Consider the following 25964-nt stretch of genomic DNA (forward strand, 5'->3'; position numbering starts at 1 on the left):
TATACTACATGATTTCTACTTTTGGTTAAACATTATGTGTTTTTATTATCTTATTATTGATAGCAAGTTCTCTTTGTTGTATGCTTTAAATGTCAACATAAATACAACCTGACAACATTTACATACTCTTTATAATGTCTTTTTTCTTCGTATAGTGTAGTATGTGTTTTAAATTTAGAGTGAGACTAATACATATACGTATTTGCTAATTCAATGAATGTGGTCCACAACTTTGAGATTAATTGATTTGTGTATATCTATATCTACAGGTATATGATGATGATATTATGATCTAACTTGTATCTGTCTCACATTGGAGATAGTGGCGTTCTTAGAACTCCTATGTCACTTTTCATGTACATTACTTTGTAAACGTTGATACAATATAGCTTGAGGGTGGAAAATCTGCCGTAAAGCAAAGTGTTTATTATTTGCGACAGTAGTCAATTGTCGCAACACTTTGGAAATCGTCACTTGAACCGAAAGTAGTGTCATACCTGTATCCGAGTCACACGAGCTAAATCGAGGTTTAAGGCTGACGACGGCCACGTTTTGTCTTACTGATAAGGGTTGGCTTTCAATTTGGAGGTGGACTAGCGCGTTTTCGTAATTCCGGTACGTTTTAGTCTTCATTGGTGTCGTCCGCTTTCGATTTTGTTGATGGAAATCGCTCTAAACTTAACGTGTCGCAACATCAGTCGACAGGAGCGTCAATTGCCCCAGTTGAAAAGCGGAAATGGGCTTGTTGAAAATGATTGCATTTTAATGTCAATGGGATAATATTGCTTCAGAAAGACATTTAAATGTTACATGTTTCCATTGGAATGGTGCAATACATTGTCATGGTTGATACTGACACGTCGTGCGTATTGCGCGATACCTCCGTGGTTTTATTTTGAAATCTTTAAGCGGAAATCGTGCTTGGTTCACCTGTAACTGACGCTGTCAGGAAGTGGGATGTGGCCAGATTGTATTTATGCCGCTGATCAAGATATGAAAATCATAGAATCAGCGCGCTTCGGGAGCTCTGCTTCAACCTCGGTAACGGGGTGGATAACAGTTTTGTCCTACGTCCCTGAAGTTGCTGCTGAGAATCGAAAGCAGCGAACGGAACCGCCGTGTCTTTGCTTTCGTCTGGATTGGGCCACTCACTTCCCTTAAGACTTGACAACCTCACGCCCCAATACTTTATTGAAACTGGATCTAGGGCGCTGGTTACGTCATAAGTATGTGAATCCATACAGTGCCTTTTAAAAAAATATACATGTATTTTGCTTGAGAACGAAGATTGCTGGCCTCCGTCGTTTATTACAAATGTCAGCAAGTCACCATCATCAAGTGATGATGGAGTCCTCTTTAGCTCTTGGTAGACTGGACCTGGCTTCAGCTGTCGGGGTCAAAATGACCCCGTGCATCACTCCGGCTGCTTCCACCAAAGAGATGAGCGGTCACCGGCCAATTGGGACACAAGGACCAGCTCATCTGAATGGCTGCGTACCGCTGTCACATCAGGTTGCTGGTCACAAATATGGAGTGGATAAAGTTGGTGAGTACAGCTCTACCTCTATATGACTTTCATCCACTATTCATTATACACATAATTGAAATTTGGAAGCTAAATGTGGTCTTCGGCTTTATGGAACGTGGTTATGGAAGAAACGACTTAAATTCACGAAGCACCCTTCTCCCAAAGCCTAATTCGTGAGCTTCGATTCTGTTGTAGTAAATCTGTAAGGGTACATTTAATAGAAATCATTCCTCAATTTTTATAAAACGCCAATGACATAACTATTATCTGTATTGTCGCACTATTTAACGATAATGTCACTTAGATCAGAAATACACACCTTTGTTTTGAGACGTGTAGGAAATTGCAGACCCAAAAATAACAAGTAATTGACGAATGAAGTATAAATACTCCGATATTTCTGCATTTTTGGGGCATTATCAATGAAACCTCTCCCTTAGATGTTTTTTTTTCTCACAAAAAAAAAGATTCAACCTTTTCATGTACCAATAAAAATAAGCCTCAATCAGACCTGCCCACTGTAGTAACCATTATCCCTGGAAGAGTTAAATATGTATATATTAGTGTCAATGAGCATTATTATAAGGCTGAAAATGTACTGTAGAAGACTTCATAGTTCGAAAATTAGTTTTGGGGGGCAGCCATCTTCCACCAAAAAAATAACAGCCTCTTTGGACCCCTTTTTTTTTGTGTCCTCAATGTACAAGAGGGAAATTTTTTCCCACAATTCACATCTAGACAGAAAGCAGAAAGTGCTCCTCTGCCTAATTATCAAATTATCTTATTGTTAAATGGGTGGGTTTTTGTGGATTGTTTTAGTTTGATTGACACGATACAAGATAAAACATTCAACTACCCTCACACAAAACACTCATCACATTGTTGCTGATTTTTCTCAATTGCAAAGATGAACAAATATGAAAGGAAAAAGTATGATGAGTCAAATGTTCTATCTGTAATTCATAACTTTATTGTTGGAGACCCACTAAAAACACCTTGATTCATCTTTTTTTCACACCATAAATAATCTGATTAATCAGTGTTTGGAATAGTTTTTTTTTTTGCCAAATGTAATCATCATGACCTTCAAAAATATACATACAGTAAAGTCTCGTTATATCGATATTGGTTATATCGATAGTACTGCTTATTACGATACTATTTCTATGGAGAAAATTTACATGCGCGCAGGATCGGATATATCGATAGTCCCGGTTATATCGATATTTTTTCGGACTCCCGAGAATATCGATATAACGAGACTTGACTGTATTTGTCAGATAAGATAAAATCCCAGAGGTTTTTAAATCGACCAAAGTTCATTTCTGCTTTTAATTGCATTTATTTGCCACTTCGATTGGTTGACAGGGAGATTGCATAAGACAATCACAATGAAAATGTCATTTTTTTTTCCTAGGTGGTTTGCTCAAGTCGATTAATTAATTACCCAGCCCCACCTTTTAGTAGATATCTCATGTGGTTTGTAATGCTTCGTGTCAGGACACGGCAGTCAATATGAAGTCATAGTTGGTATTTCGTCACTTTGGCCAAGGGATAATGTTTGACCTAATCCAAACGTGATTGCTGTATGTCACAGGTGTCAAAGTCAAGGCCCGCGGGCCAAATCCGGCCCGCCACATCATTTTTTTTTCGGGCCGCGAAAGCAATTCAAACTTGTTAAATTCCATGATGATTGCTAAAATCTGAGCCAAAATTTCATATTTTTGGATGTCAAAACACAATAAAAGTCATTATTCTTGACTTTGACTTTGAAAACGAGTTATACATTAATTTGCTGTGTGCTCTATATGTAATATTTGAAGGGATTTAAACATTCTAATGGGTTCCCCAAATTCATAACGGCCCTCGAGAGGAAACCATACCTGCAATGTGGCCCGCGGCAAAAAAAAAAAAATGACTTTGACACCCCTGCTGTATGTGAACAGCATTTTACCTGGGTACTTGTTTCAGTTAGCAACTTGGGGGCGTGGGTGACTGCTTCTAAGGTTTCATCAATGTTGAATAAATGCAGTACTTTTTTGCTCATATTTCACATTGTTGACAAACGGATCAGAAAAATGAATGAAACAGTCTCAAACTAAATCTATTTTTCTTTGAAAGGGATACCTGCCCGTCTCACTTTGCTATCTGTCGAAAAACAAAGCGGCATTGAGTTCAGCAGCGTGATGTTATCTTGCTTTGTCTTGAATAATCATTAACACATCGGCCGCATACACTGAAGTAATACACTCCACAGGTGTACCTTGCTATATATTGACCAAATATTGGAATCCTGCTCATCCTGTATTGCAGCTGACCGAACAGGAAAGCGCTCCTCCCATTAATGCCCTTGTTTGCCGAGGCCGACACTTGCATCGCCGTGCATAGGTTTCGTTGAAAAATGGGAACAATGTTTCTTGAAGTGATATAATATAAAGATGTATTTTATTTGACCTATATGACAACTTTCATAAACGCATTCGGATTGGAATGTACACAAAATATACCATGATCGTATTTCCTGCACTATGAAACGCAGTGTTTTCATAATTTGGCGGGAGTTATGATTTATGTATGAAATTTTAAATGGAATGTTGTAATGTCACGTGTTTTTCATTTTAAAACGCAAGAGGGCAGTCTAGACCCATAGTGTTAAATCGACAACCATTGTGACGTAGGCAGCGCAGAAAACAAGTGGCACATCTTTTACCTCTCCAATTGTTCAAATGACGCGAAGGATGCCGATTTTATTGTATTTAGTGATTGAGAGTGACGTTGGTGGTTTGTCAGATTTAGTTAGTACAGTGATACCTCAGCTTACGAACGTAATTGGTTCCCAGAAAGTGTGTGTAAGGTGAAAAGTATGTCTTCCAAACATACATTTCCCATAGGAAACCATTACAAATCAGAATAATCCGTTTCCAGGTCCCCATAAAACATAATTTTCTACTAAATAAGCCTTAAAACTACACAAAATATACATTATTTGATGTATAATAAATGCACTATTGTATTGTAATTAAAGAAATATACTGTACTGTATAATAGATTTGATTGGATTGGATTTGCCTTTATTAGTCTCACAGTGGAGAAATTTACATTTCACAGCAGCAAAGTCATGAAAGGAATGAAAGTATAAAAACAAAATACATGAGCTGCTGGAAAGGCAGCCACTCTCGTGGCGCCGTCTTGAAGTCAAAAGAACAAAAAAAAAAACTAAATAACAAATAATATGACAGCATGGAGACAATATGACAAAACAAAGACACAGAGAGACATTCATTCTTCAGGACTTGCTGTACCCTCTTTGTGATGACATGAAGCAGTTCTAGATGAAAGAGAAGAGGATCAAAGCGTCTTTCCACCAGTGGATCAGGGACATCATGATGGAATGTGCATGTCGACTACAAGCTAAATGTTGAAAGCAAACACGCAGCTGTAGCATCCATTGACGAAAAGAGATTGTCTTCACATAAATCTGCTTCAATTCCAAGCCGCAACAGTTCCACATACGCGTCGACGCTCTGCGCTGACGTTCCTTTCTTCTTATCGCGGGTTCCTCAAGCCATGCATCCATCCAGCCGCAGACTGTCCAACAGCACTGACCTTTCCGCTAAACAAAGCGGGGCTGTGAAGATGCTGCCCATTACAGGAATTAATTAATTATGGAATTAGTTTTATACTGCCTAAACGTTTACAATGTGATTTAAAAGCATAGAGAAAAGCCCTGATATTCTTACCTTTGAACTCCTTAAGTCAGAACCATTTTTTTCAAAAACAAAAGAAAATACCTTAGAATAAAAAACACATTTTTTTTGTTCAAAAACATTTAATAGAATACTTTTTTTATAATTAAAGTTCTTGCTGCAGACACACTTTCATGTAAATCATTGACCGGCAGTACAAAAGTTGTCTGTGATGCTTTCTTAGTTATGCATTTTTAATCTATGTAAAATGTAACAACCCCCGCCAAAAATCCCCAAAAAAGATTCTCTAACAATGCCGTCAAATAGACAAAATAAACAATCCCAGCCAGCCTTTGACTTTCCGTGCAAATAGAACCAAAACAAGCCTTATCCTTTGTGCAAAATAAAGCCCTTCCCAAATTATCTCCATTCCCAGTGAGAAACTCCTGTACAATGAAATCATGGGCAAAAATACCCCCGAGTGTGAAAACAAGTCTTCATGTATTAAAGCCATTCCCACTTTTTCTGCTCCCCATACAGCGAGCAACCCCTCTGTTGTGTAACACAAAGTATTTTTCTTTGCCCTTCCCTCACAAAAAAATTCACAACAACAGAAAACCAAGACTCCAGCAAAAATCTAAACGGCCTAAATCGACTCCTACTGCTTAGCTCGGAAACTGCAATACCAAAACATCACATCGGTTTTCCTATGTGCAACATACAGTATGTTTGTGTGTGTTTACAACTGAAATAAAACGTGCACAAGTGAAAAGTCCCCTGTTGTGAAAATATTATTGGTGCAAACAGGATTTCATTGTGGAGGAGTTTCACTGGATCTTGTCTTTTCCTTTTTCCCCCACAAAAAACATTGATAATGTTTTTCAGTGTTTCCTATGTAACATATTCAGAATACAGTGATACCTCATCATACGAACTTAATTGGTTCCCAAAAAGTGTGTTCCAGGCGAAAAGTTCGTTTGCCAAACATTTATTTCCCATAAGAAACCATTAAAAATGAGAATAATCCGTTTCCAGGTCCCCATAAAACATAATTTTCTACTAAATAAGCCTTAAAACTACACAAAATATACATTATTTTATGTATAATAAATGGGCTATTGTATTGTAATTAAAGAAATAAACTCCTGTAGAATAAAGTCGTTTTATTTACCTTTGTGATGGTCGTTGATGTAGTTGCCTCTTAATGATATCCGAGTGAAATTACCATGCTTTCTTGGTCACGCACACTGTCCCATGCTTGCTGCTTTTCGTTAATCCAAATCAACAGAAGTTTTTCAACCTCTTCTATTGCCTTATCCCGTTGCTTAGACAACAGAGAAACACCCTTAGCCACACGTAGCAATGGTCGACTTAGCGTACTGGTACTGGCACGCTAAGTCACACAAACACATACCTCGTTCGTGTTTTTCGATGATCTCCTTCTTCTCCTCGACCGTAATTTTCTTTTGTGTCCTCTTTGGCTTTACACTAGCCTGTGGTGGGGTCTTTTTCGGTCGATAGCAAACCACATCTGCACTCAAAGGGGTAGCCAGCCACCGCGGCGCTGTTCGACCCTGTGGTTTGGTGTTCTTCCACTGAAAACTAGTCCGACAGCCACTGTGGCGCGGTGTGGTTTGGTTCGTCCACTGAAAACTAGCTCGTATGCCAAGATTATATGCTCGCAAATGTACATTTTCATAAGGCGAAAAGTTCGTGAGCTTAAGCGTTCGTAAACTGAATCTGCATTTGTCTTCCCACACAGACTCCAGCATGACTGCTGAAATGAAATCGTAGGAGTAATCAGAACACATTTTTCACCTCCAACAGTAACACAAGGTTGACTGATGGATCTGCTTTGCATTACTCATCGATAGCCTGTTAACAATGATAGAGAACTGGTAGATTTGCATTTCCTTCCACCAAATCTGGAACCGCTCCAGAAATGAACGATGACTCACTGTACGCGTGCATTTTATTTACGTAATGGCCTCACATCCTAAATCAGCAGTATTTCATCTGGTCAGGTGACTCGTGAGTAATTCTAAAGCCTAGAAGTCACAACCGGATTTGGCATATCTACAGGAAGGGGATGAAGCTGACCGATCATCTGAACTCAATCCAATAATTTAAATCGAAATGAATACTGTAGGTTTTTTTCCTAATTGAAGTGAATGAAGGGTTCCGTATTTTTAAACTGTTTAGATCAGGTGTGTCAGACATACGGCCAATGGGCCGGAACCGGCCCCCAAGGAGGTATGATCAGGCCCGCAGGATAATTTAAAAGTGGAAAAAAATGCACAAACGACATGGAATTCTTATTTTTAATGAGGTGCAATTCAATCATTGCACACTAGGGGTGCTGTTCCGATCAACGTTGAAGAAAAGTGTTTTTTTCCAACCGCGGTTTCAACACCCTCATTAGCCAAAATGTCATTATCCAAACGGAGAAAAGTCGATATGGAGTGTAGAATTTTCCACGGCGTGAGAAACCTTTGTGCTTGGTGTGTTTTCAACAAATTTTGGTATTGAAGGAATATAATTTTTGACGCCCCTACAAGACTCATCACAGCGAAATTTTTTTTTTTTCATGAATCTCATTTCATCTTAAAGTGCATTACCAATTATGCTATCGTCTGCCGTTTAAAGTTGATGTTGTTAAATGAATGGCAAAAGGGAAAAAAAAATCGGCATTTAGTGGGAATATTTCTTGATTTATTTATCTATCTACCCAGCTATCGAGCTCGCTATCTATTTGCTAGCTAGCTATTAGCTATCTATTAGCCAGCGAGCTAGCTTTGTATCTATTTGAGTTGCGGGTTGAGTGAACGCTGCCGCTGCTCACCCACAGAACTGTATTATTATTATTATTATTATTATTATTATTATTATTATTATTATTATTATTATTATTATTATTAATATTATTATTTATAGCATGTATAGTATAATTTTAAATGACATCTACTGAGGCCATATGTGGCCCACCATGTGAAATGTGTTTGAGACCCCTGGTTTAGATGATATGTGATGGATTGTAAAGGTTTTCCACCTCAGTCTCTTTTAGTTTCCATGAGAAAGTTTAAAGATTGATGGCGAAATGTAACAATTTGTACATGTTTTTTAATCGATTCAAACCGTTCCAAATATCCAAAACTCATTCAGGACATTTTGGAATGCATTTTTTGACATGTCTAAAATCAAGGTTGATATTTTAATCTATCAACATATCAAGTTTGAAAATGTTTGTCTCATTTCAGGACATATGTGGAACAATTTTTTACATTTCCTACAATTCCCATTTTTTTGTGTTTTACATTTTTCAGAATCAGAATCAGAATCATCTTTATTGCCAAGTATGTAGAACACACAAGGAATTTGTTTCCGGTAGAACACGCTGCACTAGTATCGTTGTCAAAAAAAACTGCTAAGTGGCACTATACAGTTCCATTTCCAGACTACATTCCCAAATGAATGTAACAAAAAATGGCAGGATGACCCAATTTCTCCATGGTTGTCATTCCAACTTCAAAATGTTGAGTTCAGTCGAAACATCTTGGCAACAATGTTTCGGAATAACACATTTTACACTGAAATTAAATAACAAAATTGATAATACAGTAAAGTCTCTCTAAAGAATACCGATATTCTCGGGAGTCAGAAAAAATATCGATATAACCGGACTATCGATATATCCGATCCTGCGGCATGTACATTTTCTCCTTGCGTTCATAGAAATAGTATCGTAATAAGCAGTACTATCGATATAACCGATATCCATATAACGAGACTTTACTGTAATAAGAAATACCTGACAAAATGTCTTCTCCTTTCTACACATTTCAAGTACTTCAAGCCATTCCAACCTTGCTGACGATTCAAAACTTCATTTTCACATTATTATGCTTATACAACCTACAGCTAGCTATTAGCAATTTAGCAATACACATCAGAAACAGTTTGGAAAATACAGGTGTTAGACATTGGATCATCATTGATTGCACTGATTGTAGCAGTTCTCAATTTACATTTCCACCATTTTACTTTACAGCTTTTCTTAGCGATCTTAAGCTACTGTTTGTCATGATCTGGTTGGCGACCAACGGGGGGCGCTGTCGGCCCCGCCTGCACCTGCACAGGTGCTGGTCGTCCCGATTAGATTGGCGACCAGCGGGTAGCGACGTCAGCCCTGCCTGCAGCCTCGCAGGTGCTGGTCGTTTAATCATTGACACTTAAAAGGACACCCGGAACGACCATCCTGTGCCGGTTCATTGTTTGTTTGCTGCTTGTTTGCTGCATGCATTGTGTACGTGTTAGTTTAACCTTGGCGGACTTTTACTTTTGGTCTTCTTTTGCTACTTTGTATTTTTTCCATTCAGATGATTTTGATGTTTTACATTTTGTTCCTGCTGACTTTATTTTAATACAATTTCTCAAACAACCTCCTGCTCCCTCCTGCCTGCTTTTTGAGATCCGCACCCGCCATCACCACCTCACAAACCGTGACACTGTTCAATAATTTTCACATACATCCCAATATTTTTCTACCTCTTTGTTTGACCGCTAATTCTGTGTTCCTCCTCAATCATTGAAAAATCAATGTCAAACTGCATTGAAATACACTTCTTGCTTCACTAATGATACTGAGTCAAATGGCATGAATGTCTTTTGTTTTGTTTGTTTCTTTGAAGGGATTCTGCAACATCCAGATGGAACAGTCCTCAAGCAACTACAACCTCCACCGAGAGGACCGAGGGAGATGCAGTTTTACAGCATGGTAATACTCGTGTAGATGTGTTTTGGTGTCAATTAAGTATGCTTGTCTTCAGGTGTGCATTTTATTTAGTGTTTTAAGCTCTTCTAAAGTGTCTTTGAGTGTGATGAAAAGCGCTTTTAAATCTAATGTATTATTATTATTATTATTAGCCTTTTTATCGAGCATCTTCACCTTTATTAAGCTCATCAAATTGCTTGTTCTGTAGCCACAAGGGGACACAAGCCAGTGTCTTATTGTGCCGGTCCGAAGTCCGGATAAATACAGAGGGTTGTGTCAGGAAGAGCATCCGATGTAAAAGCTTGGCCAAAACAAACATGCGAATCAAACCTCTGAAGATGGAGGACTGATTCTCTGTGGCGACCCCTGACGGGAAAAGCCGAAAGGAAAAGAAGAAGAAGATTATTATTATTATTATTATTATTATTATCACCAACACCTAACCATATTTGGAATGTCATTTATATAGCCTATTTTCTGCAGTATAAGGTATAAGTCATTTAGCATAAAGTCTCTATTCAACATTTTGAATGGATTTCGACTTACGACCATTTTGACTTACGAACGTTTGGTCAGAACAAAACCCGGTCGTAAGTCGTATGTTACCTGTGTAAGGCGCACCTCATTATAAGACACATAGAATAAAAGTGACACTTGCATTATGCATTATGCATCCACTAGATCACAGGTGTCAAAGTCAAGGCCGGCGGGCCAAATCCGGCCCGCCACATCATTTTTTTCGGCCCGCGAAAGCAAATCAAACTTGTTAAATTCCATGATGATTGCTAAAATCTGAGCCAAAATGTCATATTTTTGGACGTCAACCACAATAAAAGTCATTATTCTTGACTTCAGATTTGAAAACGAGTTATTCATTAATTTGCTGTGTGCTCGATATGTAATATTTGAAGGGATTTAAACATTCTAATGGCTTCCCCAAATTCATAACGGCCCTCGAGAGGAAACCATAATTACAATGTCGCCGCGGCTCCCTGCTCTACAATAAAACCTACCTGCATAAATACCCCTTAGTGCAGTAGTGCTCAATACGTCGATCGCGATCTACCAGCTGATCTCCAAGGTACTGTTGGTAGATTGCATGACAAGGTGATGTGACATTTTCATGAACTCACGCTATACAAATAAAGTTGAGTTGTTTGCAATAAAAACTAGACGTCAGCCTATCAGCCATCCCTTCACTTGATTGATAGACTGGACAACCAGTCAGATTGTATCTCGTTATTAGGTACACTGCGTGGTCAAACCAGTTTTTCGCTTGTTTTTTTCCTCTTAAATGTAAGATGGGGTATAAAAATGAACTGGCGAGCTGGACCAAGTAAGAAGAAAAAAGTATCACAAACGTAATATGAGTAGGACTTTTTTTCACAATGACATTTTCAAAATATGTTTTGAGATAATGTAATTAGGTGCACGTTATAGTATGGATAATATAGTAATATATGTGGCAGTGGCGGTCCGTGCATTACACACTTCAGTGAAGTCCTGCTTAGTCCGACTTGAACAAATATCCCTCGTAATCCCATAATTTATGACACAACGGCTGGAGATATCATTTACAAAAGCACACGCACGCAGTACTGGGCGTGGCATCACCTTAATCGTCTACAACACAGGCTATTTTCCGAAGCAATTACACATCAATAAATCTGCATCAGCAATTAGAACTACTACTACTACTACTGTACTAATACTGCAAACACTTCAAAATAAAAGGAAATTTAAAATCATTTGTCCACAAAGTTTTATGAAGTCCACCAAGAATATGCAATATTTAACAAGATTTTACGCTAAATTACAAAATGTCAGTTTAATATAAGAAGAACAACAAGACGTTCACAAAACGAACTATTTGTTGAAAATAAAAGTAAACAAATCTTTTTCATTTGTTCTTCAGAATAGGCTTACCGACATGCGACAGCGAGTTGTCCTCTCCTTCAGCCATTGTGGGTTAAAAAAGCGAGTAGATATACTTGGTTTTGCGGGTTTCCGGGCTGAGGGCTGAGGTAAAGTGAGTATCCAATCACAGGACGCGTACGTCATGTTCAACGCGAGGCCCTCGAGCTGGCCTTACTGTGCCAACTCGTGATCTGATTGGCTGTCGCAACTGTATATCAACTACATGTGCCCGTTCATGTACAGCGCACAGACGCCCTCACTGTTGATTCTGAAGGCGTCGGTCAGATTTCATACAGCCTGGCGACACAAACTAGCTGAATTCTGATTGGATTAAAAACTCTGACCTAAAACTACAACACTGAAAGGAGCATAACCAAATGGATATAATATAACATCAAGAAAACAGTATGTAGAATAATTACAGTAAAGTCTCGTTATATCGATATTCAAGGGAGTCCGAAAAAATATCGATATAACCGGGACTATCGATATATCCAACCCTGTTTGCATGTAATTTTCTCCGTGCGTGCATAGAAATAGTATCGATATAACCGGGACTATCGATATATCCGATATCGATATAACGAGACTTTACTGTATATATATATATTGAAAAAATACTTTTTTAATGAAATTGACTTTTATTATAATTATGATAATGATGTCTGATTATGTTAGGCCAGCAGAGAAGGCCTTGCTGGCCCTGACGGCCCACCACTGATATGTGGCCATATTCGTTTTCTAGGTATATGCAGATGATTGCCGTGATCCATGTCTTCTGGAGCTCCAGACACATCTTCCAAAATATTACGGCACTTTGTCCTCTCCTGATGCACCAAATGGTACGGAACTTTGTTTGCATATCTGAAATCATCATCATTTTGTGTTTATCCCTTCAAGCCATTTTTTTGAGTTTGGCGCCACGGGCGTCCCTCGCCCGCTTTACCGCATAGACCAAATCGTCTCTCTATCTGATACTTGCCTCAGAGCTGTACATGAAGCTGGAAGACGTGACTCGACGCTTCGTCAAGCCGTGCATCATGGATGTGAAGCTAGGCCAGAGAAGTTATGATCCATTTGCCTCACAGGAGAAAAGGGAGCAACAGATCAGAAAATACCCACTGATGGAAGAAATGGGCTTCTTGGTCCTTGGCATGAGGGTGAGTTCACTTTTGAAAAAAACGTAAATATTGGAATATATGGTGTATCATTTTATAAATCCTCATTCTAACCTCAAGGAAAGCATAACAGCATGACACAACAATATGCTGATCGCGAATAAGCTGCTTCGTGAACCACCCAGATTCTGTTAAAATCATGGTCTGCCCCCAGCAAATGTAAATTCTCATGGTGCATAACGTATTACTCACAGAAAACACACACAGATAATCAGCAAGTAAAAATGTTGACACACTTCGTTTATAAAAATCTGATTACCGGTACTGCATCTACAGGGGTGGGAGATGTACAGGAAAGGACAGATAGTATATCTTATCTTTTTGAAAGTAAGCAAGTAAACTCTTGAAAACTGTGTTTCCATTTGCCTTCCGTTGTTTGTATCTTTTTCGTTTCCTGCTTCATTTCAGATATCCTCAGTATACAAACACAATAAATACTGTGGTAGTTATAGTTGTGTAATATGTCTCAGTCTAATGTTACAAGGTTTGGGCCAAGTCTTAAAGGACAACCGACGTCTCCGGACAAGTTGTGTCCATAATTTGTAAAATGGCTTCAAATGACTTCTACTGAGCGTGTTGTAATAAGATTCCGTCGCATATAGCTATATTTTACGTTTTAAGACTCACGCTGAATATTTAGGAAGTCTTGTTTTTGAGTTGGTGACCAGTCCGTATGTGACGTCACGAAAGGACCGCCCCCTGACCGAAAAAAGACACATTGTAGCAGTCCTTCCATCACGTCAATGTATTTTGCTGTAATGTTTGATCTGGGGACCTCGTGTTGCACCCGAAAGCTGCCAGAAGAGGGCTTCCAAGCTCCATATAAGGAATTTATCAGCCTGTGGAAACGGAAGTGGCCACAGGAGGTCGCCATTTTGTGCCATTTTTTTCGGTGAGAAATTTCCCCTCAATGTTGCCTCAAAATGACAGGCAATAACTTCTTTAATCGATTGCAAACATGTATGCTTTCCTCTTCAGAACTACTTGAATCATATTCATAACTGGATGTGTAACAAGAAAGCATATTCTCCCAATCTGAAGCCATTGTTTTGATTCTCCAGTTATGCAAGACGTCTTGGCGTGACGTCAAGAACTGGGGGCGGGACTTTCTGAAAATGCCCAATTCGCAGCTCAATTTTTTTGCAGATTTTGGACACTTTTAAGTCATTTTTATTGGTGTTTTGCATTTGACTAAAATTATCATACTGCGTGTTTTGGCTATTTTCGATGCTATAAAACGTTTTTCTGATGTCAGTTAAGAAACCAAAAAGTGACGTCGGTTGTACTTTAATGCAACATTTTTGAGATGTTTCCCGAAAATATGTCTTGGTTGTTTTGACATCTTGTTTCACCACAAAAAATGAAGAGGCTTTTCAATGACACATTAACTCATCCACTGAAATTCCAGAATTTTCATCTGGCGATGTTTTTCCCTCCCACGAGCGGACAGCATTTGCCTTTTGTACAGCCGCCCCCATTTCAAGCTCAGATAACTCCAGACCCATATAATTTAGGAATTAACTTTTTTTTTCTGATGAAAGAAGAGAGTCTAGGCGCTGCATTGAAACATATATGTAGTCCTAAAACTCAATATTCTGTGGGTCCTGCAATTTGAGTAAAAATGACCAAAAAAAACGTCAAAAAATGGACACAGTTTTGCACATGTCTGGCTGTGAATGAGTTAATCATATTTGAATATCAGCTCTGGGTGTTTCTAACATTTACTGTGTGCTTGCGGTTTTCATCCAATGCGTTCTACAATTAGCCAAATACGGCAAACGATACTTATATAGACACACCTCGACACACACACGCACACCTGTATCTAGGTCAGACACACACTTGTAAATAGTTCAAACAAATGCACACACGTGTAAATAGATTATTTTTGTTGTGTGTTTCTGGTTTGGATTCTAATGTTATAAATCTAAAGAAATGTAGTTTGTCATCAAGTTTTTTTTCTTTTGTTGTTTCATAGAAGTAAACAACTACCCAGGTGTTTCAATGTAACTCGAAGTTAATAATATGGTCCTTGATCACCTTTCTGCTTGAATTTGCTTCTCTGCAGAAAAAGATCATTGTCTCAGCTTTTCGGGAAAAATCGAGCATTTGGCCTGAAACCATCTGATATTGACAGTTTATATCTCCGGAAAGAAAGCAGCACCCCTTAATTGCCTAAATATCAACACATTAGCTGTGAGAAGAGCAAAGCAGCTGGCCAAAAGGTCGCTGCAGGTTAATACAGGCTACACTGTCACAGCTGCATAAATGCTGAAGAATGTTAATGGCTATACAACTTATTTTTAATTAATCATTAAAGGACAACCAACGTCACTTTTTTGATTTTTAACTGACCTCAGAAAAACGTTTGATAGCATCTAAAATACCCAAAACACGCAGTATGATATTTTAGTCAAATGCTAAACACCAATTAAAAGGACTTAAAGTGTCCAAAATCTGCAAAAAAAAAAAAATTAGCTGCGAATTGGGCATTTTCAGAAAGTCCCGCCCCCAGTTCGTGACGTCACTGCAAGACGTCTTGCATTGCTAGTGAATCAAAACAATGGCTTCAGATTCGGAGGATATGCTTTCTTGTTACACATCCAGTTATGAATATGATTCAAATAGTTCTGAAGAGGAAAGCATACATGTTTGCAATCGATTAAAGAATTTATTTCGTGCCATTTTGAGGCAACATTGGGGGGGAACTGTCTCACCCAAAAAAAAGAGGCACAAAATGGCGACCTCCTGTGGCCACCTCCGTTTCCACAGGCTGATAAATTCCTTATATGGAGCTTGGAAGCCCTCTTCTGGCGGCTTTTGGGTGCAACACAGACCAAACAAGTGCAGCAAAATACATTGACGTGATGGAAGGACTGCTACAATGTGTCTTTTTTTTCCGTCAGGGGCGTTCCTTTAGTGACGTCACATACTGACACGTCACCAACTCAAAAACAAGACTTCCTGAATATTCAGCGCGAGTCTTAAAATGTAAAATATAGCTATATGCGGTGGAATCTTATTAAAACACGCTCAATAGAAGTCATTTGAAGCCATTTTACAAATTATGGACACAACTTGTCCGGAGACGTCGGTTGTCCTTTAAGTAAATATGTGTACTGCTTGTCTCAAACAGTGGCTTGAAAAAGTATTCATACCCCTTTAACTTTCCCACATTTTGTCACGTTCTGACCACAAAAATATATTTTATTTGCATTTTATGTGAAAGACCAACACCAAGCAGTTTGCAATTGTGAAGTAGAAGGAAAATGATATGCTTTCCAAAAAAAAAAGTATTTGGGGTATGTCTCTACCAACTTTGCAGAACAGTTCAAGCTCAGCAAGATTAGATGGAGAGCATTTGTGGACATCAGTCATCAGATCTTGCCACAGATTCTCGATTGGATTTAGGTCTGGACTTTGATCGGGCCATTCTAACACAGGAATATGTTTTGTTTTAAACCATTCCTTTGTCGCTCTGGCTTTATGTTTGGGGCCAAATTCTACTGTGTGGATTTTTGTCTATCGCTGTTGCCCATTAGCCGCAAAAACCGGGGGATTACTGTACATTTGAAACATTTTTTTTATTGCCCTTTATACGAATTGTATGCAATATTTTTGACAATATATATAAAAGTTTTTTTTGGGGGGGTTTTCTTTTTGTTCCAGGTTTACAAGCTTTGCAGTGACACCGTTGACATGTTTGACCAGCATTATGGCCGCGGACTGTTAAAGGAGACTATTAAAGATGGTACGTTTGTCTTTTGTGAGCACAATGATACCACAGCTTACGAACTTAATTGGTTCCCAGAAAGTGTGTGTAAGGCGAAAAGTGTGTCTTCCAAACATTTAATTTACCATAGGAAACCATTAAAATGACAATAATCTGTTTCCAGGTCCCAATAAAACATAATTTTCTGCTAAATAAGCCTTAAAACTACACAAAATATACATATTTTATGGATAATAAATGTGCTATTGTATTGTAATGAAAGAAATAAACTACTGTATAATAAAGTCATTTTGTTTACCTTTGTGATGGTCGTTGATGTAGTTGCCTCTTGATGATATCCGAGTGAAGTGGCTGTGCTTTCTCGGCCATAATACCCTCACACACTGTCCCCTGCTAGTTGCTTTTTGTTAATCCAAATCAACAGAAGTTTTTCAACCTCTTCTATTGCCTGAGATAACACGGAAACTTCGCCACGCGTAGCAATGGTCGACTTAGCATACTGGTACTGGGACGCTTAGACACACCTCGTTTGTGTTTTTCGATGATCTCCTTCTTCTGCTCGACCGTAATTTTCTTTTGTGTCCTCTTCGTCTTAACACTAGCCTGTGGCGGGGTCTTTTCCGGTCCCAAAAAAGCAGAAGTACTCCACTCGATTAAAAAAAAACCACATCTGCAATCAAAGGGGGTGTGGAAAACTAGTCCGCCACCCACCGTGTGGCTTGGTGTTCTTCCGCCGAAAAATAGTCCGCCAGCCATTGTGGCGCTCCGTGTGTTTCCCGAAAAGCAGTTCATATGCCAAGATTATAATCCCGTGAATTGAATGTAAGGCGAAAAGTTCGTCAACTAAAGCGTTTGTAAACTGAGGTATCACTGTAATTTGTTTTTGTTTTGCTGCATTTTACGAATATTTCCTTACACCTATGAGTCACCTACACCATTGAAAACCAAAGAACCATGTAACGTTCTCATTCACTTTTGTCACTCACACCAAATGTGTCTGAACAAAGCCCTTTTCCGTTTTCTCTTCTTCAGGGTTAGCTAAATTCTTTCACAACGGCATTTGTCTGAGGAAGGATGCGGTGGTCGCCAGCATTCGCCGAGTGCAAAATATCCTCCACTGGTTTGAGTCGCAGCATCAGCTCGTCTTCTACGCCAGCTCTCTTCTCTTTGTTTATGAGGGTCTCCCTCCTGCAAACATCGGCAGGATTCGGGACGGCAAGGACGAAAGAAGCCCGGAGGTAGGTGAAATGTTGGCTGAGTACAACAACAACAACAACATTCAGGCGGCGGTGCCCTACGATTGCGCCCGAGAGCCCATTTGCAGCCATCACAGGAAAACTGGCCTCCATCTTTGCGCCAAGGCTCATCATCAAGGCATCGGCGGTGACGACGGCAGTTTAGGAGCGACGGCACAGCAGAAATTACCATCGCAAGACAACTCCACCTGGTTATGCCGCCCACCGCCAAACGGAAATGAGAACAAATTCCACCTTGACAGGAAGTGCGAGTATGACGACGGCGGGAGGGAAGAAGACCTTGTGCAAGGCGAAGGCGAGACAACAGAGTTAAGTGAAGGCAACGCGCAGGTGGAGGTCAAAATGATCGACTTTGCCCACGTTTTCCCAAGCAAAAGCCTCGATCGCGGCTACATTTATGGCCTCAAGCACCTGCTGAGCGTATTGAACCAGATCCTCTCGGACGAGGCTTAGCGCTTCACCTTCCGACTTCCTGTACCCGCCTACCTGTTCGCTATCCTTCCGGAAATCTCGGAAGCGCCATCATCATCATCTCACCTGATTGCAACGTGTGCTGAATATATATATTTTTTTTTCCCCAGAGTGGATGTCAAGAGGTAGAGAGGTCGATCATTACATTACATGCACCAAGCAATCCCTCAAAGGCATTAAAGGACCCTCTGCCTCTGCCATTGATTAACGCGGACGTTACACAAGCTCCAAAAATGTGACACCTGTTTTACTGAAATGCACTGGATTTGACAAGTCTATTTTTATATTAAGGCCACTGAAGGAGGGGGGGGAGGGAAAATGGTTAGGTCGTTTTTTTTTTGGAAAAACAACATCTCAAATCCTGAGTGAGCCAGAGCTTTTTTTCTCTTGTTTTGTTTTTAACCATAAGTATTTGATACAATTTCTACAAGTTTTAGATTTTGGGGTTCATTTGGGTGGAGATGCTGGAGAGAAAAAAAAAAGCGTACACTGCCATGAAGCATCGTAATTTTCTTTCTCTGCTTTTTTTGAACCTTTTTAACCGTGTCACTAACTTTCTGATTGGTGAGCTGTGACCCTTAAAATAATAATAATTGCTTCCAAAACGTTTATTTTTGACAAAGGACGAATTAAAAACTGAAAATGCTCAGATGTCACACCGAAATTATTGATTAAAGTACAGAAAACATTACTGTATTATTTTTTAAATGATGTTTTTTGTTTCCATCCAAGCTAGCATGCTACACTGCTACATAGCATATGATCCATTTGACTATACAATCCAGTCAGCTTGACTGCTTGAGGCGAATGCTATTTTGTAATAATAATACATTTAATTTATAAGCGCCTTTCAAAACTCAAACAGGATGAAGTTTTTTTTTCTGTGGGTAAGCAGTTATTGAAATGATTATAGGGACAAATCTCTTCCAAAGATTCAATTTCTGCATAATTGACTGTCGTGTCATGGCAGATGAAGATACCCAGCTTTGTATCTTGATTCATAATTTCACTAATCCTGTTATTTCCAATACGCTAACATTACAGGAGTTAGCATAGTAAATTGAGAAATTAGCATAGCAATACTTGGCTTGGCCTGTTAGCGTTTTACATTTTGAAAATCAGTTTGGAGTGAATCCTAAGAAAACAATAATACATGTCATTTACATAATAACATGTAATAATAATACACGCCACGCGCACCAGCGTTCACTCAACCCGGAAGTAACTCAAACAGATAGAAAGCTAGCTATCTAGCCAATAGATAGCTAATAGCCAGCCAGTGAGACCGTAGCTAGCTAATAGATAGCGAATAGCCAGCTAGCTAGCTATTCGCTATCTAGCTAGCCATCCGCTATCCAGCCAGCTAGATAGCTTCTTCTTTTCCTTAAATATTCATTTGGGAGTAAAAATACATAAATACATAAACACCACTAATCATAAATAAACAAAGAAAATAATCAATTTCATTTCTAATCGCCTTTCGAAACTCACAACTCTAATAGAAAGAAAGCTATCTAGCTAGCTAATAGCTACGTAGCTAATAGATGTCCAATTACATGAAGGAATTCACACGACAGCCCCCCCCGAATAACAACTACACTTTTATTTTAACCGTTCTTAAAATGGATGTTGAGTGCGTGTCGTACAGCTCTTTTACTTTGTAAAGCACCAACTGGAACTTGAAGCGCATGAATCTCATCGTTCATTTGAAAATGCAAATACAACCTTTTTCAAGCTTAAACTGACACTTTTTACTGCCATGCAATTTCTTGCCATTTAAAATTGACTGCCATTTTGTTTTTCTTTCCTGCTTTTAATTTCAACTCAGGTAATCAATGCCCACAAATACATTCGGTTGTTGACAACCTCGCCATTTTTCTCAGCTTGATCTTGTCGCCTTACGGTCGCTGAAAGCTGTCATGAGCCGTTTTTCACCTTTCACCTTGTTTGGATCATTTAAAGGACAACCGACATCTCCGGACAAGTTGTGTCCATAATTTGTAAAATGGCTTCAAATGACGTCTACTGAGCGTATTTTAATAAGATTCCACCGCATATAGCGATATTTTACGTTTTAAGACTCTCTGAATATTCAGGAAGTCTTGTTTTTGAGTCGGTGACGAGTCCGTATGTGACGTCACGAAAGGACCGCCCCCTGACCAAAAAAAGACACATTGTAGCAGTCCTTCCATCACGTCAATGTATTTTGCTGTACATGTTTGGTCTGAGAACCGTGTTGCACCCAAAAGCCACCAGAAGAGGGCATCCAAGCTCCATATAAGGAATTTATCAGCCTGTGGAAGCGGAGGTGGCCACTAGAGGTCGCCATTTTGTGCCTCTTTTTTTTTGGGGTGAGAGATTTTCCCCCAATGTTGCCTCAAAATGGCACATATAATTCTTTAATCATTTGCAAACATGTATGCTTTCCTCTTCAGAACTATTTGAATCATATTCATAACTGGATGTGTAACAAGAAAGCATATTCTCCCAATCTGAAGCCATTGTTTGGATTCTCCAGCGATGCAAGACATCTTGGCGTGACGTCACAAACTGGGGGCGGGACTTTCTGAAATTGCCTAATTTTGGACACTTGAAGTCATTTTTATTGGTGTTTTGCATTTGACTAAAAATATCATACTGCGTGTTTTGGCTATTTTAGATGCTATCAAACGTTGTTCTGATGTCAGTTAAAAAACAAAAAAGTGACGTCGGTTGTCCTTTAAGAACATACTGTATATTGTTTGTTCATTCTGGCAGCTTTAATCGGTCTGTGTTTTGCTTGTAAGCTAACAATTGTCCACTCATTCGTATTTACACGAGGACTTGTGATTGAATAATGAACTAATGACAGTAATGCAACTTTTAACCAGTGTGAAGTTGAACAATCAAGATTTGGTCTCATGGCTCACATGTTTTTTTTTTTCATTATTATAAATTACAATTATAAAAAACAATAAGAATATGCATAATTCACACTTTGCTTACGGGAAAAAAATATATACATTGTACACAATGCTTTTTTTTTAAACCTAATAATAGAGTCAACCAAAATCTAAAAACAAAATTACTGCCTGTTCTTAGCTAAACCTATAAATAGTAACAAAAAAAAAATCTTAAATATGGTTTATCAATGAAAAGGTTTCTTCAGCCGTCATCTTTGAAGGTGTTGGATTTTTCGCTTCTCATCCAAGAGGCTTCGTCAGCTAACTAAAATTTGCTGGTAGTTTTGGCCCTATATATACAGTGTATCCCTACTGTCCAGAGGTGGCGGTGCCAGACATATGCGATGATAGGTCCCTGCTCTAAGGTTGGGGGGAGCAGAGGACTATTCCCTTATAAAGATATTGGTTATATCGATAGTACTGCTTATTACGATAATATTTCGATGAACTCAAGGAGAAAATTACACGCCCGCAGGATCGGATATATCGATAGTCTGGTTATAGCGATATTTTTTTCCGTCTCCCGAGAATATCGATATAACAAGACTTTACTGTATTTCTATTGTCCTGACTGATTACTTCTATGGACAGTAAATACAACAAAACAGGAAATTGGGCATTAATCCTCTTTAGTTTACAAACTGGATTTTTATTTCATGTAATCATTATCATGTCAACTATATATGTATACAGTGATACCTCAGCTTACAAACTTCATTGGTTCCCAGAAAGTGTGTAAGGCAAAAATTGTGTCTTCCAAACATTAATTTCCCATAGGAAACCATTAAAAATTAGAATAATCCGTTTCCAGGTCCATAAAACATAATTTTCTACTAAATAAGCATTAAAACTACACAAAATATACCTTATTTTATGTATAATAAGTGTGCTGTTGTATTGTAATTAAAGAAATAAACTACTATATAATAAAGTCGTTTTTTTTTTTACCTTTGTGATGTATTTGCATCTTGATGATACCCGAGTGAAGTTGCCATGCTTTCTCGGCGATAATACCCTCACTCACACGGTCCCCTGCTAGCTGCTTTAGTTAATCCAAATCAACAGAAGCTTTTCAACCTCTTTGCCTGAGACCGTTGCTTAGACAACACAGAAACACCCTTAGCCAAACGTAGCAATGGTCGACTTAGCATAGCTTTTGTGTCCTCTTCGGCGTAATGCTAGCCTGTGCTGGGGGGGGTCTTTTTCGGTCCGAAAAAAAAAACAAAGTATCCACTTGATAACAAACGACATCTGCACTGAGTGCACTCAAAGTGAGTGTGGAAAACTAGTCCGCCAGCCGCAGTGACGCTGTTCGACCGTGTGGTTTTGTGTTCTTCCGCCGAAAACTAGTCCGACGGCCATTGTGGCGCTCAGTGTGTTTCCTGAAAACTAGTTTGTATGCCAAGAGTATATTCTCACCAATTGAATGTTAATAAAGCGAAATTAGCTAAAGCGTTCGTAAGACGAGGTATCACTGTGTGGCAATGTGTGTTTAAAAACAAAAAGGAAAGGCGTAACATGACATTACAAAGTCGCTGCTACGCACAAACATCCAGTAAATAAGCTTTAATATTGAAATCAATCTTTTTACTGATTTTGATTCATTTACATGTTTTTTTTTTTAAGAATTGAAAAAGCAATTGCTGTGTTTTCGGGTGTATAAGGCGCACTGGAATACAAAGCACACCCCCAATGAATGGTGTATTTTCAAACTTTTACCATATACTGTATAAGGTACACCGGATTATAATGCACACCGTCACGAATGACAAAAATTTCCCAAATCGAATAAATTAATATATAAAAGTTTTTCAAATATAAGGCACACCACATCATAAGGCACGACAGTAGAGCCTGTGTGTTACGCACTACTTCTAGAGGGGGAAATGGAGTCGGTGGATGCTGACAGTAGTTGCGACACATGTTGTGGCTCAATATTACTTCACATATATGTACATGTACAGTAAGATGCACCTGTGTGTAAGGCGCAAGGTCATCTTTTAAAGGACAACCGACGTCTCCGGACAAGTTGTGTCCATAATTTGTAAAATGGCTTCAAATGACTTCTACTGAGCGTTTTTTAATAAGATTCCACGGCATATAGCTATATTTTACGTTTTAAGACTCGCTCTGAATATTCAGGAAGTCTTGTTTTTGAGTTGCTGACGAGTCCGTACGTGACGTCACTGAAGGAACGCCCCTGACCGAAAAAAAAGGACACATTGGAGCAGTCCTTCCATCACGTTAATGCTTGTTTGGTCTGAAAACATCGTGTTGCACCAGAAAGAGCCAGAAGAGGGAGTCCAAGCTCCATATAAGGAATTTATCAGCCTGTGGAAGCGGAGGTGGCCACTGGAGGTCGCCATTTTGTGCCTCTTTTTTTTTGGGTGAGAGATTGTCCCCCAATGTTGCCTCAAAATGGCACATATTATTCTTTAATCGATTGCAAACATGTATGCTTTCCTCTTCAGAACTATTTAAATCATATTTATAACTGGATGTATAACAAGAAAGCATATTCTCCCAATCTGAAGACATTGTTTTGATTCTCCAGCAATGCAAGACGTCTTGGCGTGACGTCACGAACTGGGGGCGGGACTTTCTGAAAATGCCCAATTCGCAGCTCAATTTTTTTTGCGGATTTTGGACACTTTAAGTCATTTTTATTGGTGTTTTGCATTTGACTAAAAATATCATACTGCGTGTTTTGGGTATTTTAGATGCTATCAAACGTTTTTCTGATGTCAGTTAAAAAACAAAAAAGTGACGTCGGTTGTCCTTTAAAGAAAATGAAGTCTTTTGGGTGCGCCTTATACATGGGAAAATACGGTATTGTAAATGTGTCATTTTCAAGTGTACTTTGACAACCTGAGCAAATGTATTTGCGCGTATGTGGGGCGATCAAATCAAAAAGGGAGTCAGGTTGAAGAAAATGGAAAGATGGCAGTCATTTTGTGATATTTGTCAATTCATCTGCTATGTTGTTATGTCTTTCGGATTCGCTCCCAAGTTCTGATCCAAGTGTCCTCGTAATGACTGCTCCTTCAGGAATAACTGCAATTCGGGTTGGTGATTGTATGAAACATACACAAATCTTGTAAAAAGCGAATTTTAATGTAATTTTGAAACCAGTAACCGTTGGAAGGTCTGACTAACTTTTAACATTGTTGAAAGATCAGTTATCTGATGGAAAAAAAAAAATCTGTTCCTACAAAGAATTTAACCTGCTCGTGTGTGAAAATAGATTTTAATTTGAATATATTGGATTGTAAATTTGACATGTGTAAATGACCAGTCGGGATGAAGTTGAAATGTCCCTCCCTGGCTATAAAACTAATTATTTTAACAATAAAATGGCATTTTAATTGATGTTGTATTTATATTTCTTGTGAAGTTGTTGTTTTTGTAAGGGCTGTGTGTGTGTGTGTGTGTGTGTGTGTGTGTGTGTGTGTGTGTGTGTGTGTGTGTGTGTGTGTGTGTGTGTGTGTGTGTGTGTGCGCGTGCGTGTGTGTATGTGTATATATATATATATATATATATATATATATATATATATATATATATATATATATATATATATATATATATATATATATATATATATGTGTGTGTGTATATTTTCCGGTGTATAAGGTGCACCCAAAAGACTTCATTTTCTTTAAAAGATGACCTTGCGCCTTACACACAGGTGCGTCTTACTGTGTGTATATACTATATACATATGTGTGTATATATATACAGTAAAGTCTCGTTATATCGATATTCAAGGGAGTCCAAAAAAATATCGATATAACCGGGACTATCGATATATCCGACCTTGTTTGCATGTAATTTTCTCTGTGCGTGCATAGAAATAGTATCGATATAACCGGGACTATCGATATATCCGATATCGATATAACGAGACTTTACTGTATATATATATATATATATATATATATATATATATATATATATATATATATATATATATATATATATATATATATATATAAATAATGTATATGTTATTATCTTGATTCATAATTTCACTAATCCCGTTATTTCCAATACGCTAACATTAGAGGAGTTAGCATAGCAACCCGTACACATTGGAGAAATTGGCATAGCAATACTTGGCTTGGCCTGTTACAGAAATACTGTACGAGCTCTTCATCCGATAGAATAGCAAGCGTCTTAGTTTTTGATTCAAAGGAAGTTGCTGTACTTTAGATGTGTGAAAGAAAGTGTGCAACATCATGAAAAATGATTCAAATGAAAAATATTTTCCTCATGGACAAAATATTTTAATTTAGCACTTTTGCTTCCCCTCCCTCCCTCTTTAAGGTCGTTTTTTGGGCTAAAAACGCCTTACTATACATGGTCTTTTTTCAGGCCAAAAATACCTTACTATACATGGTCGTTTTTTAGGCTAAAAACGCCTCACTATACATGTTTTTAAGGCTGAAAATGCCTTATTATACGTTTTTTTGGGCGAAAAAC

The 25964-nt window shown here is 38.5% G+C and overlaps 1 protein-coding gene across 3 annotated transcripts; it reads left to right on the forward strand.

The window, feature by feature from the left end:
* The first annotated feature begins 474 nt into the window (after positions 1-474).
* LOC148887063 (inositol polyphosphate multikinase-like) lies at positions 475-24858 on the forward strand. Of its 3 annotated transcripts, none has more exons than XM_089015618.1 (7): positions 475-615; positions 1361-1546; positions 9903-9988; positions 12648-12744; positions 12890-13062; positions 16750-16831; positions 17846-24858. In XM_089015618.1, exons 2-7 carry the CDS (start codon positions 1402-1404, stop codon positions 18520-18522), a joined length of 1260 nt encoding a protein of 419 aa, XP_088871744.1. In that variant the 5' UTR covers positions 475-615; positions 1361-1401; the 3' UTR covers positions 18523-24858. The 3 variants fall into 3 exon arrangements, with proteins under 3 accessions (XP_088871744.1, XP_088871745.1, XP_088871743.1); XM_089015619.1 differs by having other exon boundaries at positions 499-1546; positions 17846-18051; positions 18175-24858; XM_089015617.1 differs by having other exon boundaries at positions 499-1546.
* The last annotated feature ends 1106 nt before the right edge of the window (positions 24859-25964 follow it).

Source organism: Hippocampus bargibanti, linkage group LG15 (assembly GCF_051943395.1).
Source record: "Hippocampus bargibanti isolate YZ-2025 linkage group LG15, ASM5194339v1, whole genome shotgun sequence".
Classification (NCBI taxonomy): Eukaryota; Metazoa; Chordata; class Actinopteri; order Syngnathiformes; family Syngnathidae; genus Hippocampus; species Hippocampus bargibanti.